The following is a 19,703-nucleotide window of genomic DNA, read 5'->3' as shown; positions in this document are numbered from 1 at the left end:
TAGATGTTTTATATCTTTTACTTGTTTCAGTTATCAGACTGCGGTCATGCTGGGGCTCCGCCTTGAAGGATTTTTAGTCAAATGCATCGACCCCAGGATTTATTTTTTAAAGCCTAGTACTTATTCTATCAGTCTCTTATGCCGAACCGCTAAGTCACGGGAACGTAAACACACCAGTACCGGTTGTCAAGCAGTGGTGGGAGGATAAGCTCAAAGATACACACATACACACACACACAAATATATACATTTATACGACGGGCTTCTTTCAGTTTCCGTCTACCAAATCGATCCACAAGGCTTTGGTTGGCACGGGGCTATAGTAGAAAACACTTAACCAAGGTGCCATGCAGTGAACTGAACCGGAAACTATGTGGTTGGGAAGCGAGCTTCTTACCACACAGCCGCGCCTCCGCCTAGGATGATGTATTGATTTTGCTTTAAAACTAAGAAATCTTTCGGTTTAAAAAAGAAAGTAGTTTGTTGACCTCTCTCGCAAAAGTATATTTTACCTTTTACCTTTTATTTGTTTCAGTCATTGGACTGCGGCCATACTGGAGCACAGTCTTGAAGGCTTTAGTCTAGCAAATCGATCCCAGTACTTATTTTTAAAGTCGGGTCCTTATTCTTTCCGGTCCTCTTGTCGAACCGCTCAGTTACAAGGACGTGAAAAAACCAGTACCGATTACCATGCGGTGGTGGGTGAACAAACACAAATACACACACATAAATGTATACATATATAGGACCGGCTTCTTTCTATTCACAAGACTTTAGTCAGCCTAGTGTCTATAGCAGAGGATACCTGCCCAGTGTATTGTACAGCGGGATTGAACCCGAGATGATATGATTGAGAAGCAAGCTTCTTTCTCTGTAAAAAAAAGTTGTTGATCAGCCGCATTTGCGTGATAAGTGGGAACAGGATACGCTGACATGTCTAAGTCTGATCATTTCAGAGTGCAAACGGATTAGCCCCCATGGAGTGTCGAGTAGTATGATCCAAAAGTTTAGGAATTTATGTAAACCTGATGTGGTGAATTGAAATCTATAACAATTTTCACGACGTCAAGTGATATGTCAATTTCACATGTTACACGTGTTCGAGTCAATGTATTCTTTTTTTATGCAGAGAAGGACATATAGCAAGATAGAAGACGTTCACCTTTTGTGTTAAAAAAAAATGGGAAGAATCTTTGAGAAGGGGAATAACTCTTGAGTTTATATCACGTGAACAATGTTGCCAACGAGCCAATAACTCGGGTATAAATACCCTTAAGCGCGCACGCACATTCAGGCAATTGTCATGTGTTGATATTCCTGTCAAGTAGTCTCTGTGTTTTTATTCGTGTAAACATTGTAAATATCCATGACGTCCACAAGATATGTATCAAATATTTTTAATTTTCATTGCCATTCACCGTGTTGTCGAAACAGTAGAAGGGTAATGTATTTTTTGTTTTTTTCTTTTCTTTTCGTATTTGATGGCTATTCTCTTCCCGTCAACATTAACATTTAATTAGTACATTTATAGTTTACTACTGGATTGTTTATTTTAACTACTTATTAATTAAACTCTATGACTTTTCGTGTATAGGACTTCAATTAACGTGGCATCATTTTTTTTTTCTATCGAAGGTACGACCCTAACTAAATAAGTGATGAAATTTTCTTTTTAATTTGTATATTAAATAATTAACAGATATAGAATATCTTTTGTCCAAAATATGCAGGATATATATTTTTCATGCGTTTTTTTCCTAAAGTATTTTAGTTCTTAAAAACATTGATTTTCCTGGATCGTACAACTTGGGAAATTGATGATTCACTTTATTTATTAAGTAATTTGTGTTAGACTTGATTAATAATGCTTTATATTGTCCTTCCCTTGATCGTCGTTTATACGATGCTTGGTACTTTTATTTTCCTTTCTGTTGTTTCTCTTTAACGTGTGTGGGCAAATAGTCGATGTGCATATTCAATAATCGCCTGCTAGAAATAGAAGCAATATCACTCTCTGCTCTCTTAAAAATGGAAGGACACCTTGACAGATGTAATCCTCAAAATAGACGGGATTGTTATGTCTTGAATACTTTTGATCGGTGCTGCCCTGGGGCTGAATAACATATTTGATAAGTAGCCATACAGCGTCCCTCGAAACACGAACAAAGTTGTCCTCTGTCAAAGTCTTACGATTTAAAAGAAAATTTCACAAAGTTATTCCTTAAAAATCATAGCTGTGAAATGAATTATAAAAGAAGACACAATGTACGTAGAGCCTTCTCAGTGTTTTTGACTTCAGCGCACTTGTCATAAAACCTAATTATTGACTTTCTTTGTTTAAATAAGCGTATAAAAACAGAAATATCGATTATCGTTGTATAACACAAACATTCAACAGATATCCAGTCAGCTAAGTAATCGTTGTATGTAGCCAATGCTCTATTGTATACCTGGAGGAGTCAACAAAGAATTCTCTCCGTGGTTGATTGATCTGCTAACAATAGCAACCAAATTCCAGAAAATCACCCTTTACTGGCTTAGAAAAGTACATGGTGGTCGTACTCAGTTCCCTGCTCAAACAAGGAGATGGGATGGTCACAACTGTAATGTATCTCATCATAGATTTGCTTGATCATCGCTCGCCTGGGTTTAAACCTTGTGTGTATATAACTATTACATCTACAATCAAGTCATGCCTATAGCATTTCTGTCGTCACTTGAATATATTTCATTCAAGTTTTTCATTGGGTTTGGTTGTACTGAATAATGTGACACTGAATGCACTGTCTGAATAAAATAAAGGTTATCGCTGGAACACCTTTGATTATAGACCTGCTCAGTTAAGGCCGACCTGGGGCTAAACAACTTAAGTTGATATAACCCTTGAGCTTTACTGAATACTTTGCTTTAACAATAATACAATAAACCTAAAGATTTATTTGTTCAATGCACAAGACAGATATTTGTGTGAGGCAAGACTTAGAATAAACCACATTGGTACATGTTTCATCAACTATAAATCTACAGCTATTCTGTTCAAAGTCTGAAATCTGTAAGAGACACGTCCCACCCATGCCAGCATGGAAGGCGAATGTTAAATGACGATGATGATGAAGTAGTGTCAATTAAAGTGATTCCAGTTTAATTATAAATACTTACTTTATTGACCTTGAAAAGATGATTAACAAAGTTCAACTCAGCAGCATTTGAATTCTCAACATTGGGGCTGATAATTTGTCTATCATTATCATTACTATTTCTAATTATGTTTGTATGCATGTGTAATGTCCCTCTCCTTCTCTCTCTCTCTCTCTCTCCCTCTCTATGTATATTTCTGTACATGAGAGAGAGAGATAGTGTGTGTGTGTAGAGAGGCTTTTTGCCTCTTTTGCCAAAAAGCACTTGTCACCAAAACAAGTTGAATGTCCAGTCAGTTGTGCTAGATCCTCAGTGTCTAAACAGCCACACCCAATCAATCATCTCACTCCCTGGAGTAAACATCTATCATAACTTCAAGTCATTTAAAGCTGAAATCTGAATAACAGGATATGTGTGGAAGCCTGACAGGATGGTCAGAGCTTGAATGCTTTTGATTATAGATCTGTTCATGGCTAACCTGAACCCAAACAACAACAACAACAACAACAGCCAATGAGAGACTGTGGTTTCCTCATCAACCACCTTAAAAAAAATGAGAATATTGTCTTGGAAAAAAAAAACAAGTGGATGATTGTAATTGGAATGCCTTAGATCATGGTGATTTTTCTTCAGCATTGACCTAGGGTTAACCAACAGTTATTTTGCTGTAAGACAGAAAAATTGTCTTCACTTTCTTGCCAAGCAACAATAATAGGACATTCTTCATGGCAGACAAAATCTATCAACTTAATGTGTTCCCATGCTCTGTGTCTCTCCCACACATTTTTCCCATTCAGCAACTTCTCATAGTAATATTTTTATGTTTCTTTGTTCTTGATGTCAGTGAGGGCAAGTGTGCTACTATCATTCCATATACATACTTTTTCCCAATGAAATCATGATTTGTACATTTTGCACATTTGATCTTCTCAATGCTGATCATTGATAAATCTCTTACTTTCAACTTCTCTCCTTCCACAGCATACCTGGAATATCCTTTACATCCTATGACTTCTTCGAACCTTTCCTGCCCTGTCTCTTTTTCATTCATTTTTATGTCCATTTTTTTCTAGCATAGATTAAGCAAATATATATTATTGAGGCAATGTTTTATAAACATGTGTCCTTCCAGTTGCTGACCCTTACCTGTTTTTCAAGTACAGGGTATCGTATTCTACTTGTCTTTAACCTTTAGCGTTTAAACCAGCCATATCTGACCAAAATAATCTACCTGTTTTATCTTCAAACTGGTCAGATCCAGCCTCTCACACCTACTCTACAATGTTTTTCTAAAAATAAACAGTAACATTATTGAAACCTCAAAGCTACAAGGTAATGCATGACTAATTCAAATCAATGTGAATAAATAAGTATTACATTTGATAGAATAATCTGAATGCTAAAGGGTTAAAAGTACAAAAGCAGTGGATGATTTGTTGACAAGGAAATTCCAGCAAATTTCATTACATGCAGCTCAGTACTTTTTCAAGAGAAGTACACGCAATGTAAACATGCATACATACACAGATGTGTTTCAGTTACAAGTGAATTTGGTTGATGGAAACTCCATGAATCCTGTCTCACACACACACACGTGTGTGTGAGACAGGATTCATGGAGTTTCCATCAACCAAATTCACTTGTAACTGAAACACATCTGTCAAAGGTGCTGCACAGTGGGACTGAACCCAAAGCTGTCTGTTTAAGGAGTGAACTTCTTGACCACATGGCTATGTGGTTAAGAAGTTTGCTTCCCAAACACATGGTTTTGAGTTCAGTCCCACTGTGTGACATCTTGGCCAAGTGTCTTCAACTATAGCCTTGGGCCAACAAAAGCTTTGTGAGTGGATTTGGTAGATGGAAACTGAAAGAAGCCCATAATTCTCACACATAGATATATGTGTATATGTGATAGTTTGGAAATGAGCATCACTGTCATACAAGTGGTATTCTCTCTTACTAGTCTTTTGTGAATATGACTGGCCATGGAGAAACATTACTTTACTTGGAAACAAGTGAAGATTGGTGATAGAAAGGGCATCCAGTGACAGAAAAATCTGCCTCAACAAATTCTGTCTGAACCAATCAAGTAAGATAAAGTGTATATTAAATGATGGTAACCATCATGATCATCATCATGACAACACTAATAAGTATCACATTGTTGTTTTTTCATGTTTTTTTTTTCATGCTAACTCTAATGATAAGTATAGAAATAAGATTCCACCTTATGATTAATGCTACTTCAATTGAAAATTGATGTCTGTCATCATCATCATCTAATGTCTGCTTTCCATGCTGACATAGGTTGGACGGGTTGACTGAAAACTGGTAAGCTGGAGAGCTGCACCAGGTTCCAATCTGATTTGGCATGGTTTCTACAGCTGGTTGCCCTTACTAATGCCAATCACTCCAAGAGTGTAGTGGGTGCTTTTTACATACCACCAGCATGGATGCTACCTCATTCCCATGTCTTCCTGAGTCTACCTCCTCCACAGGTTTGCTCCACCATTAGAGTATGGCACTTCTTCACACCGCTATCCTTGTCTATATGCATCGCATGACCATACCAGTGCAGTTGTCTCTCTTGCACACTACATCTGATGCCACTTATGCCCAACTTTTGTCTCAAGACACTTACACTTTGTCATGCATGCACACTGACATTACACATCCAGTGAAGCATACTAACTTCATTTCTTACAAGCCTGCGCATTTCCTCGGCAGTCACAGCCCATGTTTCACTGCCATGTAGCATGGCTGTTCACACACAGGCATCATACAGTCTGCTTTTCACTCTGAGAGAAAGGCCTTTTGTTACCAGCCGAGGTATGAGCTCTCTGAACTTTGCCCAGCCAATTCTTATTCTAGCAGCTACACTCTCAGAACATGCACCCCCGCTACTGACTTGGTCACCTAGGTAATGGAAGTTATCAACTACTTCTAGATTTCACCTGGCATTTGATGGAGTCTATTTTCTGTACATTTTTAGTGTTAATTGTACCTGTGCACCTTCCACACACAAAAACTATTTTCCCTGTTAACCTTTCTCTGATATTGCTGCACTTTTACATGTCCATAGCTTACACTATGATCAAGCAAGGCTGTCTCCCTAAAGGGATTTGTGATTTGTCTGCTCTCCTATTTACAAAGATTTTGGTTTTTGCTAGATTTATTTGTTGATCAGCCACTTATAGGGTTGATGAAACATATACCAATGTGGTTTATCCCAAGTCTTTTCCTCACACAAGTATCTATCTTGTGCATTGAACAAATTATCTTTAGGTTTATTGTATTATTGTTAAAGCAAAGTATTCAGTAAAGCTCAAGGGTTATATCAACTAGTTTTTGCTAGATAAACTCTAAGGCCCTTTGATTCTAGACCTTGCTTCCATATGTCTGAAATTTCTTTTCAAGTTCTGATAGTGATAAGAACAAGGTCATCAGCATAATGGACCTCCCAGGGGCGGCTCACCTTAAATTCCTGTTATTGCCTGGAGGACTATGATGAACAATAGGGGCTGAGGACTGATCCTTGGTGAACTTCTACTTGTACCATAAATTCATCACTATACTCATTGCTAACTTACTGACAGTATCCCTGTACATGGCTTGTACAACTCTCACCAACCACTCATCTATCCCTAGCTTCCACATCGACTACCAGATAAGGGAGCAGCGTCTCTGTCAAAGGCTTTCTCCATGTCGACAAAAGCCAGGTACAAGGGTTTATTTTTGGCTACATATTTCTCCTGCATTATTTACATTATTTACATTTGATGGATATTTGTCCTCATCTTGTTTGTTGTTAACACATTTCAGCTGATATACCCTCCAGCCTTTATCAGGTGTCTTGAAGAAATTTCAAACCTGGATTCTCATTCCTAAGGTATTTTTCGATATTATTATTATTATTCAGTTCACTGCCTGGAATCAAACTCAGAATCTTGGAGTTAGTAGCCCATGCTCTTAACTACTACGCCATATGACGTAGTAGTTAAGAGCATGGGCTACTAACCCCAAGATTCCGAGTTTGATTCCAGGCAGTAACCTGAATAATAATAATAATAATAATAATAATAATAATAATAACAATAATATCGAAAAATACCTTAGGAATGAGAACCCAGGTTCGAAATTTTCCCAAGACAACTGATGAAGGCTGGAGGGTATATCAGCCGAAACGTGTTACCAGCAAACAAGATGAGGACAAATATCTGTCAAATGTAAATAATGTAAATGTACCTAATTCTTCATCTCTTAAATATAGAACTATTTCTCCTGCAGTTGCCTAACCAGGAATATAGCATCAGTCGTGCTCCTGTCTGGCACAAATCTGAACTGCATTTCATCTACACTAACTTTCTTCCTAACTGGTTGGGTTATGACCTTCTCTGTAACTTTCATCACCTGATCCAACAGTTTGATACATCTGTAATTATTTCTGTCTACGGCATCACCTTTGCCTTTTTAGCAATTGACTATAATGCTACTACATCAATTATTGGATATGACTTTCTCATGGACAACCTGATTAACTATACGGGTGACTAGGCTATATCCTACTCCACCAGATATTTCAAGCATCTCAGTGGTGATTCCATTTAGCCCTGATCCTGAAGTTGTTAACAACTAAACTACATTGTGGGGTGCCCTCTTCACCTGGGAAAGTTTTGGCACTCTCAACAAAAGTTTATGCATATAAAACTTACAATGAAAGGCAACAACAAAGTTTGTTTTAGAAGCGTTGAGATGTATTGAAAGATACAGAAATAATTTTTTTTATTTCTGTATCTTTCAATACATCTCAACGCTTTTAAAACAAACTTTGTTTGTTTACTTTCATCATAAGTTGAATTTAACATTAGCATCTTATGAAGCTAAATCTATAAGTTCTAAAATTGCAGAAGAATTTGTTACTGGGCAGTTTAGCTTAATGGTAAAGCATTTGACACATTATCACAGGGATGTGAGTTTGAGTTTCATGGCTAGCCGGTAACATATTTTTCTGCAATGTACGGATAATTCATCCTGATCACGCTATTTTATTAGCATTATCGCGTGTTTGAGAATAAAAAAATTATTTCTATATCTTTTATGCATATAAATTTTTGTTGATATGACAGTCATTGATTTTTTTTCTTCAATTGACACAACACAAATCAGAACATGAAATGCCATTTCACTGACCCCTATGCTTAACATATCATTTTAAATGCAACACTGCATTCTGAATTAGGTTTACAAAATATCATCGTTACCTGAGAATTTTGACTATTGATGTTTCACACAAAAAAATTGACAATATAAAAAATAGGTAATGCTTTGTTGTTAGACTACATTTAGCTATAGATTTTCTCGGATGACTCTCTACTGAAAGCAGTTGTTTGAAAATATAAGCTAATAAACATCTGTTCCGCTTTATTATTGATTACCATTACCATTTACACATTTTACTGTCATTTCAATTCTACAGCAGCACATATGTTTATAGACAAACATGGTTTCTAACCAATAATAAATACTGAATGCATATAACTAAGGTCGTAAATCATTAGAACAAAAACTTTGTGGTACCAACTTCAGCTTGGTAATGTTTATCTCCCAGTGTAGCCCTTTTCTGCATCACATCCATATCAAAATTAACATTTTTTTTCCTCTTGGTTTCTAATTTCATAGAAGTACCAGTAATATACTGGAGCTCATCAACGAAATTGCCTTTTTATCCCTCCAGAGTTGATATGATAAGGTACCAGTCATGTACTTGGGTTGATGGTACTGACTAACCTCATCATCTCAAAACTACTAGCTAGTGCCTCCTAAATCAAAGCATTATAATATCATCAGCGTCATCTTTATCTACTCTACTACTTAATGGTAGCCTCTTGTTTTTTTGTTTTGGTTTTTGATGGGTAGGGTTGTTGTTTGTTTTTTTGTTATCCCTAAGTATTGATTTTGTCCAACTAAATTCAGACATTCCATTTCTGCTATTTAGTCTTGAGCTTTTGAGCCATTTCATCAAAGGTCTCCCCAATCAAGTCACCCTTGTTTGAGCAGACCTATTGAGACCAGTACTGACCAAGTAGACCTTACTTCTACTTTTTGCAATCTTGCAGAGTATTGACCTCAGAATGGTTTTCCTTTCATTTTTTCCTCTGTCTTTACTATACATCAACATTCCTGTTTCCTCTCCACACACATACACACACACACACACTCTTATAACCTACGCAACCACACACCATCTGTCTCTCTCATCCTTCCTCTGTCTACTGTATTGTCATTACTATTCTGGTGCTCTTCACCACTGCCCACATTTTTCTTTACTGTCAGTCATCTCCTACTCTTCCCTACCTTCTTCCAGCTCATATGCATCACTGATTACCCTACACCTTTTTCACTTTGCACTACATCCATCCCTCAATCCTACTTAATCTATACAGTTGTCACCTACCTCCCCTAATTATCATTCAGCCAACATATAACCCATGCACTCTCCACCCATACTTCCAGTTCTTCTGTCCCCACTCATTTCTACTCACCTCATTCATACCTTGAGGGTTTATCCTGACATCTCATTACCATTCTTTTTATTTCTTTCCAGTTCCACCCTGATCAATCCCACCCTCTCTTCTAAAATGTGACCAATGATGTAGCTCCTCCACAGCAATAAACCCTTTCTGCCCTGGTCTCTTCTCTCATAATTTGACCCCTTATCTCCTTGCATAAAGCTGACTACCCCAGAGTTCTTAGTCTTGCAAGCTGTATGAGAATCTTACTAATGCTGGTGCTACAGAAAAAAAACAGCACAGTACACAATGTAAAGTGGTTAGCATTAAGAAGGGCATCTAGCTGTAGAAACCATTCTAAGCAGACACTGGAGCACAATGCAGTCTTTGGGCTTGTTTGGTCCTGTCAAATCATTCAACACATGGCTGTATGAATCATGGACAGTAAATGATGATGGTTTGAAATTCCTGTATTTTTAACCTTTTCTGTTGTTTTGTCCCTATCTAAATCTTTCATTTGAGTGTAATGAGGTTCTAGTTTATATTTTGCTTTTATATACATGTTGTTGTTGATTGTTCCTTCTCGTGCCATACCTGGCTCATAAGGGCCAGTTTCCCAGTTTCATTGGTGTATAGGTTCCCCACCTGGATGGGACACCAGTCCATCACAGGTGAGCTGCTAGATGCAGGAGGAAAGAGTGAGAGAAGGTTGTGGCAAAAGAATCAGCAGAAGTTCACCATCACCTTCTGCCAGAGCTTAGGTGTTTCACTCATAAACACACACATCGCCTGGTCTGAGATTTGAACCTGTGATCCCTCCTTTCAAGGTTGATAAAGTAAGTACCAGCTGAGCATTGGGGTTGATGTAATCGACTTACTCCCTCTCCCGAAATTGCTGGCCTTGTGTCAACATTTAAACCATTAGTAATCTGATATTTGGAACATAACATGAACCTTTGCTGGAAGATTTTGACTTAAGTTACTTTAAAACAAGAAATTTGCATCATAGAACCAGGTGTAGTTTTACGTGGGTTGGTATCAAAAGGGTTAAGAATATTCTATAAATAAAACATAAGTATTTTAATTCAAATAAATAAGAAAATTTCTATCTCCCTTTTTCATTTAATTCTTGGTTTTGCACTTCATTTCTCTGTAATCAATATATTAAGTACAATAATACACTATATGCTATACATCTTCCTTATAAATGTGTGGTGTTGTGTCAGTATTAGAAATCAATTTTTATTTGTATGATTTATTTCCCTGTAGATTGGATGTCAATGGCATGGACTTACTTTTGCCGTACCACGGCCATCACGGACCACGACATAGCAACAGGTATGTTCGCAGCTGCCAACAAGCCAAATATGGAGACATGACTTATTCCATACATGCTGCTTACAAGAGCAATGGTAGTGATCCAACAGACATTCCACCACCTTTGGTTATATCAAAGTACATGATTAAAAAGTATGGTGATATGTTCAGTGAGCGTCATATCACAATTCACTACCAGCTCATTAACTATCCCTGGCAGACACTCAGTGTTTTAGAACCTCTGGAACCTAACAGCTGCAATAACAAAAATTCTTCAGTAAGAGCAACAGTGTTAGAGAGTGCTAAACGTATGAACTGTTTAGCTGCGACCAATGCAGGTTTCTTCAACACACATACAGGGGAATGTGTAGGTAATACAGGACGTTTTTGTTGTTGTAATTTTTTTTTCTCAGGTAAACAGTTTAGTATTTTATTGTTTCACATTTCAAAAATGTTTTTTTTTTCAGTTGAAAATAGCTCTTCATGTTATTTTAACTCTTATCTTTATTTTTTCGCTGTCAAAGTGATATTGTCTATAATACGAAAAGCACTTAGATTTGTCATCTCCCACATGACAAATTGAAATGTAACTTAATCTCATAAATAACAAGTACATAGGTACATAAATATATAATTAACTTGATGACAGATTTTATTTCCAGTCATTAACATAGCATCTAGTGTTCATAGTTGTGTCAAATTTTCATTCTCTGCAACCATCAGCTAATGCCACACTTTTATCCAACATTTATTTTCCATTCATGTTGCATATAAAGTACATTTGACTTTCCTACAAACAGCAATCAGTTACCTTATTGGACTGTAAATGTAATTTTATTTTTTTAATATAGTTGGGTGGGCATTTGAACAGATATACGAAGTGACAAAAGGAAATAACAATGTGAGAACTTGATGTGTTTCTTTTGCTGATGCCTGTACCCCAGCATGGTTGCCATCTAATGACTGAAACAAGTAAAAGATAAAAGATTATGCCTAAGGTGCAGGCTTGAGCATGTGATTTAGAAGTTAACTTTGCAATTATATGACTTTAGGTTTGTTCCTTCTGTGATACACCTTAGACAAGTACCTTCTATATCCTCGGGATAACCAGTGCTGTGAGTGAAACTGTAAGGAAGACTGTTCTGTGTCTGTGTGTATGTGTAAGTGGCACTATAGGTCTCAGGCCAACCAAAGCCTTATGAGTGAGTTTGATAGGTGGAAACTAAAAATCCTATCAAGTATATTCATATTTATATATATGTATATGTTTGTGCATGTGTGTATATGTTAGCATTTCCTTGTTTTGACTTTGCATCATACAAGCAGTGTCCTTTGTTTCCAATCTTCCATGAAAACATATCTGGCCATGAAGGAATATTACCTTACTTGAATACAGGTGAAAGTTGGTGACAGGAAGAGTATCTAGCCATAGAAAAATCTGCCACAATAAATTCCATCCCAACCCTCGTATACATGGAAAAGTGGACATTAAAATTATGATGATGATGAGATATACATGCACGCATGCACACACACACACACACACACACACACACACACACACACAGAGTATATATAGGTATGTGTGTGAGCGTCTCCATATTTTTTCACATTGACACCATTTTGTCAATGAAGGCATTGTTTATGCCTCTTGTAAACAAAATCATCTAACAGCAGTTAAACATCTGAAAACATAAAGTAAGTTACTTGAAAACAAGTAAGAGTTCATGTCTGCATACTGCCGCCAAAAATCTCATGAAACCCATAACACCATGGAAAAAGTAGATGGAAAAACCATAAGCTTATGACATTAATGCTTTGATATTTATTATGTGTAGCTCTGAAACTGATTAGAGAAAATTCTGTTTTGACTTATTTTACCAGATTTTGTTTTTGATTGTTCCATATAAAAGCTGAGACACTGTCATAAGAACTTTTAATTTAATGTGAATACAAGAGCACTAATGTAATTAATAAAAAATAAAAAATTTTCCTGTGATTTCACAAGAATCCATTTTAAATTGTTCATAAAGGTCTAGGTCCATCTATTTATGTATAGGTGCCCATTTGACTTCATACATGATGGATTTCTATTAAGAAATAACAATTTGAAATAGTTGTACACACTGCAAAGACTATATTGCAAAATAATTCATAGAGTTGTTGTAAGTTAAACTGAAATTATTGGCTTCTATAGAATTCCCCTTGAAACAGCTATTTTCTATATAAACACTAAAAACATTCTCTCATTTGTCTCAGTTCCTTAATTATTAGCATTCTATAAAAGAAAAAAAATTTTGAAAAAATTACGAAATTCCTCCAGGTTGCTATTATTTTCATCTTTAATGAAATGTCTCTCTTCATAAAATGTTTAATTAACAATTCATAGGTTATATCATGCTGACAGTTTCTAAAACGAATGAAATAGTGCTTTACATGATTACCACCAATTAGAAACTGTAAGAACATAATAAGTAAAGAAAAAAAATGAATTATCTTTTTTTCTTCATAATTCCTTAATTTCAAATATAAAGAAATGATTATCTCCTTCATAATAGCTGTCTTCTTTTCGGAAAACATGTGTTTAAAAATTTTTTTAGCAGGCTTGAAATAAAGGAATAATTATATTAAGACACCAAGAAAAGATAATTTCAAGTCTCACTTGACTCTCACATTTTTATGTCTTTCCTTGTTTGTTTTGTATAACTGCCCAAACACATGCATATATTTGATACATGAAGCATCAAAGCATATATTTAATCATTCTATATTTTATATTTACAGGTAATGTTGTGAGTAATGCTCATCTTGTTAAAGATTCAGGAGGTATTCAGAATGTTCACTTTGGTATTACAAAAGATGGAATGTTATATTTTGGGTAAGGAAAATATCTGTAATATTGGAGAGCTAACTAGTGTATGTAGTAACTATGAGCTTCATAGTTATCATTCTACCCTATTGTATGATGTAGAGTGCAGTATGGGGCAAGTCTAGTCTTTAACAGTATAATGGCAGCTTTAGACATATTTCAGTTTTATTGAACCACCTCAGCAAAACATAGTTTAACTTACTGCAAAGCTTACATGCCTAAGGAGTATATAAAATTTGGAGGAATGGACTCAGAACGCTGTAATAGCTTTAAAAAGTGTCTAGGGGAAAATATCCATTCTGTTTTAAATCTCAAACATTTTGTATACTTCTCTAGTCATATTAGACATGCAGTTAAAACAATGTTTTCCTGATAAGGTCTAATAAAACCAAAAATATGTCTGGAGTTTGTTGCCATACCAGTAAAGATCAAATTCATTCTCACTGTATTCCAATTTTCTAATTGATTAAAATTTTTTTTGTCAGAATCATTTAGATAGTGATTGTTTTTGTAACTAGAGGTTTTGTAACTAAAGATGTCTTGGCTTGCAGTATCATGTATGAGGAGCAACCACTTTTCTATGAGGTACTATAGCTGTTAAGTTAGCATCTTAGTCTACTGTGATGTATGAATTATGACAGTAGGTTGAGGGTATTAGGTTACAATATTAGGTACAATGGTTGTGATTGTAGGATGTTAGAATATTATGTACTGGTATTAGAACTGTGTGGTTAGAATTTTATACCACTGTAAAAGATGTTTAATTCCTTAAGGAAACAACCAAAGGAAAGAACTCCAGTAAGATCAGGGAGTGAATTTAGTATTTAAAACCAAATGGTGAAAGCAATAGACTTTGAAAGTTTGGACGAATAGATAGATGTATGGACAAGTCTAGCAGCAAGTGAAATGAGCATTCAAGCAAGCCTTAGGGAAATACTAAATTTTATAACTAACCACTTGATTTTGAAATAAAAAATAAAGGCACAGCTACAGGGATTGAATTCAGTATCATGTGGGTTAGCAGGTTAGCAGTGCATCCATTTACTAATTGATTTAGTTATTCTTAACTCTACTTTTTGAAAATATGTTCTCATTAAAGTCATTTTTGACACTGATTGTACTGCATTTGACAGTGTATTTCAAAAGCTATTCACTGTTTATAAATGTCTGTTTCTTAATTTTCTAATATGCTTTACTTCTTCAGGTATTTATCTGAAATAGATATTGTTGCCAAAGACTTTATTCAACTTGTTGGTGGTGTTATCTGGCTTATTAGAGATGGAAATGTGTATGTTGATGAAAGTGCAAAACTAGAATGTTCTGAATCACAAGAAAGTGGTAAGTTCTGGAACTTCAAACCACAAATCTTGTTGATACTACTGCTGTCTTGTTGAAATGGGTGTGGATTTATCAATAAATAATTCTATTTTAAACAAAATTGTATAATAGTCTAACATTATAGTCCTGACATTCATTGTCAGTTGTTATAACAACTGACAATGAATGTATGCTCATAAAGATAAATTAAGTCACCATATAAAGAGAAAAAAGACAGTTATGGTTGCTTCATCCAGCCAACAGACTGCTGTCTATCTTGAGGCTGAAATTACCCCACATGAAAATAAATAAATAGAAATGAAGGTCATCTGCCTAACCAAACTCATTAATGGGGCCAGTCATTAATCCACCAACATTATCTCTTCCTTTTGGTTCTCTATCAATGCCATTAGAACTCAAGAGTATCACCTCCACCTAAACCTTGCTTATGTATTTGCTTCTCTTCCTCTCAATATTTCTAATGTATTTCATCTATAATAAAATGCTCTATTCAGTTACTATCCAATATTTCCTTTAGAAGACTATAAACCTTTGCAACTCCCGACCTGTCCATATCTTCACCAAAAAGTCAACTTGCATAAGTTCAAGCTTAACATCAACCTATCAATCCTCCAGTCATAGATGATCTATACAGGCTGTGCCCACTGATTTTAATTGAAGGAAATAATAAAAAACAATTGTTCTCCTTACCCTTGGGATAAAATGTGTTCTTTACCGATGATAAAAAAAGGAGAGTATTTATTTTTTAACACTGCCGTTACTTTATTGATAACATTGTAGTTATTAATCAGAATCTCTGCTGATGATACTGTTTACTATTAAACTTAAATTATTTGACTGGAAATTAGTTGTCTGTTAGAATTACTTGTCATTCACAAAGTTGTCTTGTTAATGATATTTAAGTGTGGTTTATAAGGTGGTGAACTGGCAGAATCGTTAGCATGCCAGGTGAAATGCTTTAGTGGCATTTTGCTCATCTTTACGTTCTGAGTTCAAATTCCACTGAGGTTAACTTTGACTTTTATCCTTTCAAGGTTGATAAAATAAGTACCAGTTGAACACTGTGGCCAATGTAATCGACTTGGCTCTTTCCCCAAAATTGCTGACCTTGTGACAAAATTTTAAAGCAATTTTTAAAGGTGGCGAGTGTGCAGAATAATTACCGCATTGGAGAAAATTCTTAGTAGCATTTCTTCTGGCTATACATTCTGAGTTCAAATGCTATGATGGTCAATTTTGCCTTTCATCCTTTCAGGGTCAATAAAATAAGGCATCAATTGATCACTTGTGTTGATATAATCAGCTTGCCTACTCCCCGGAATTGCTGGGCTTGTGCCAAAATGTGAAACCAATATTTAAATGTGGTTGGTAACTGCTTTTATTTGCTGCATCTAGGAGTTGGTAGTTTATCAACTAGTAATCATTAGTAGTGTTCAGCAGGTCACTCTTCAAAATTCATGAATATTTAACAGTAATGTACATTTTAATGCCAATGATTTTGAATCCCAGTCACCTTCAGAACAGAGATAGAGGGATTAAGACAAGGGAAGAACAATAATAATTCAGACTAATTTACTAACAAATCTTAAAGCAAACATTACAGTATTTGCGAACCCTATCAGTAAAAATTTTGATTGTTTTGTTTTAGTTTAGTTTGTATTAAACTAGGTGTGTGAGATTCTGTAGGAATAAGCGTGCTCAAGATTACTGTAGTTAATTTAAGAGTCTTAGTATAAGATTCTTATCACAACATAGATCTACTTATGAGAACTGTCAGAGGTTTAATTGATGTTAGTATCGTAATTGTAGATACCATGAATGTAAGAAAAAAAGATTTGGAGAATTGCACCAGAAATTTTAATTTGCTAAGTTTTCCTGTTAGACATAGGAACACGTTCAATTTTAGTTTACAAATACTGTTTCTACATTTTTATTGTCCTGACTTTAGAGTTCTTCCAAAAAGATATCTTTTCTCCCAACAATACACAAATGTAGCTCATGTTCTCGCATTTTACTATTGGATCAGCACCTTCACCCAAAAGACAGTAGAATTACAGGTACACAAGCCTTTATCTGGAACCCTTGTGGACAGTTGTGTTCTGAATTTCCTATTCTTCTAGATTTCAGAACAAAAGCTGCCTCCCCCAGATTGTAAACTAGACGTCAGAACAGATGTCCTACTATGGTAACAAAAGCACATGTATATGTTCTCACAATCAGAAGGAAAAATAAATATTTGTAGAGTAATATGCTGGTAAATGAAATAGTGAGATAATTAAGATCACAAATACCTAAATACATATTTTGGGATAATTTAAAACAAAAATACAAGATCCACAAGTACCAGTATACACATTACCATAATATTTCTGCAGAGAGACACATAAGTATTCGCACTAATTTGAATAAAGAAAGACTACAAATGGTATTACAATTTATTCATATGCTAGATCCATAAATTAGTTCAAACTAAGCTAAATATGTAGCTGCAGTTAAGTTGTAGAACAGGGTCCGTCAGTGTTACCAATGTCATCATCAGGTTGCTGGCAAACCTCTGATGATAGGCCAGGAACGGGATGAAGTAGCATTACAAAGGATGGCATTTTCAAAAATTTCAAGTGTCATCTGTCTCATTAGCATAGGTTTCTGTCTAAGCAATGTCTCTTTAATCGAGTAAACTCCTATAATCTGTTGCTCACTGATAAATGCACGTTGTTCAAGGCCAGCCATTTAACTGATCACAAATTTTCACCACATCGTCTGTATGAATTTTTTCACCTGTGTGCTCTGTGTCATCATCATTATGATCTTCATTCTTATCCATATTTAACACCATTTCAGCAATTTCCCCATCACTCAAAGAATGCACAACAGGTGCATCGTTGTCAATATTTTGCATTTCTTCAATGTCTTCTTGATCACTTACAATTCTGCACGATAAACTTTTAGCATAAGTTACAAGTTTTGATACCATCTTCTCATTAGTGTCACGAAATCCTCCGAACTTGTTATCTTTTGGGTCGTTTTCATCAAACATTGTTATTGGCCAAATTCTGTGTCAGGAATTGTTTCTGTTGATTTAACATCATTCTAAGCATTTGCAACTGAGTAAATGGCATCCTTAACAGTGAACTCTTTCAGGTAGTCTTGCATCCTTATTCTTTTATGGACTGCATCAAGCACACCGCTCATAAAAATAATTTTGACAGTTGCTCTTCATGGAGCATAAAATTTCTTAGTCACAAAGCTGTAAAACAGATATCACATTGGGAGGCAAGTGAAAGCCAAAACATTACTTTACACAAGAAATTCAGCAGCGAGATGTGCAAAGCATTTGTCCAGGAACAAAATAATTTGTTTTCTTCCAGTCCGGCTTACTTGCAATAAGCTTGTACTACTTGTACAAAGTAATTATTGAACCAATCAGAAAATATTCCTCGGGTTACCCATGCTTTCTTGTTTGCATAATAATGCACAGGTAAATTAACTATGCCTTTCAGACACTTCAGACATTGGCTTTTTCCAATGACTGCCAACTTAACCTTGTGTGTGCCTGCTGCATTAACACATCCAAGAACAGTTGACCTTTCCTTAGCATCCTTAAAACCTTCTGGTGCTGTTTCATCTACCATTAAGGCTTTTCTTGGAATGTAGCACCAGTACAAAGCTGTTCAGGAGAAAGGTTTTCATCAGATACAGTCTTGGCAAATCCGTCTATGTAATTTTTCTGCAGCTTCATAACCAGCAGAAGCTTTTTCACCACAGATTTTCAGATATTTTACACCATGATGCTTCTTAAATTTCTGCAGCCAACCTTCTGAATATTCACACTCTCCTTCAATGTTCAATTCTTTATGATATATTCTAGCTTGTTTCATGACCAACAAACCATTCAGTGGCATACGTTTCCTTCTTCATTGTCGAATCCATTCTAGCATGGTCAAGTTCTTCATTTTTTTGCCCTATGTAGTGTTATCCTTTTTTTTTTTTCATCAATTTGTGATCACTCTCGCTATTAAATTTCAGTAAATTGTCTTTCTATTTCTTTAAGTCATACACAGTGCTAGTTCTAACACCATATTCTTCAGTGAGCTGCCGCACAGACACACCACAATTAAGTTTCTGTAGTAATTCCGCTTTCTGCGTTATTGATAATGCTAAATGTTTCCTTTTCTTTTTCTCACTGTTATCCATTGGGGTATCTGCAGTTCTTTTTGACATTTTCAGGGTAAATTATAAACAAAGTCACAAGAAACAACATGAAGACAGCAAACAGCAAATGGACGTTTTCTCTCTACAAGTGCTGGGCCACAACTGACACTTGGCAGTAAATAGCGGCCAGCCTGCCAAGTATTGCCATGTCATACCTGAGTGAGTTGGGTCACTGTGGCCAGCTGTTTGCACACCAAACAACCCCTGTTATGACATGCTCTACCCTCCACAAAAAAGTTCAGTTTTGGGGGCTTTCCGGATTTTAGATTTCCAGATAAAGGATTGTGTACCTGTATAAGAGTTTTATGTAAAAGATTTTA

At 35.7% G+C, this 19,703-nt stretch overlaps 1 protein-coding gene across 5 annotated transcripts in view; it reads left to right on the top strand.

The window, feature by feature from the left end:
* Positions 1-919: 919 nt before the first annotated feature.
* The window catches only part of LOC106871408 (N-acetylglucosamine-1-phosphodiester alpha-N-acetylglucosaminidase), a 33,383-nt gene continuing 14,599 nt past the window's right edge, over positions 920-19,703 (top strand). The window contains exons 1-4 of one of the 5 annotated variants that reach the window (XR_008265265.1): positions 920-1,441; positions 10,917-11,377; positions 13,749-13,842; positions 15,038-15,171. Coding sequence is in view for 4 of the 5 variants with exons in the window: in XM_014917831.2 (XP_014773317.1) it covers positions 1,383-1,441; positions 10,917-11,377; positions 13,749-13,842; positions 15,038-15,171 (748 nt within the window). In the remaining variant the exon portion in view is untranslated. Of the gene's footprint in view, positions 1,442-7,983; positions 10,484-10,916; positions 11,378-13,748; positions 13,843-15,037; positions 15,172-19,703 lie in introns of those variants that run through there. The other 4 variants (XM_014917831.2, XM_014917833.2, XM_052972017.1 and 1 more) reach the window with 4 other exon arrangements.

Source organism: Octopus bimaculoides, chromosome 1, assembly GCF_001194135.2.
Source record: "Octopus bimaculoides isolate UCB-OBI-ISO-001 chromosome 1, ASM119413v2, whole genome shotgun sequence".
Taxonomy (NCBI): domain Eukaryota; kingdom Metazoa; phylum Mollusca; class Cephalopoda; order Octopoda; family Octopodidae; genus Octopus; species Octopus bimaculoides.
Note: the sequence above shows the minus strand (reverse complement) of the source record. Positions and strands in the feature narration are given on the sequence as shown.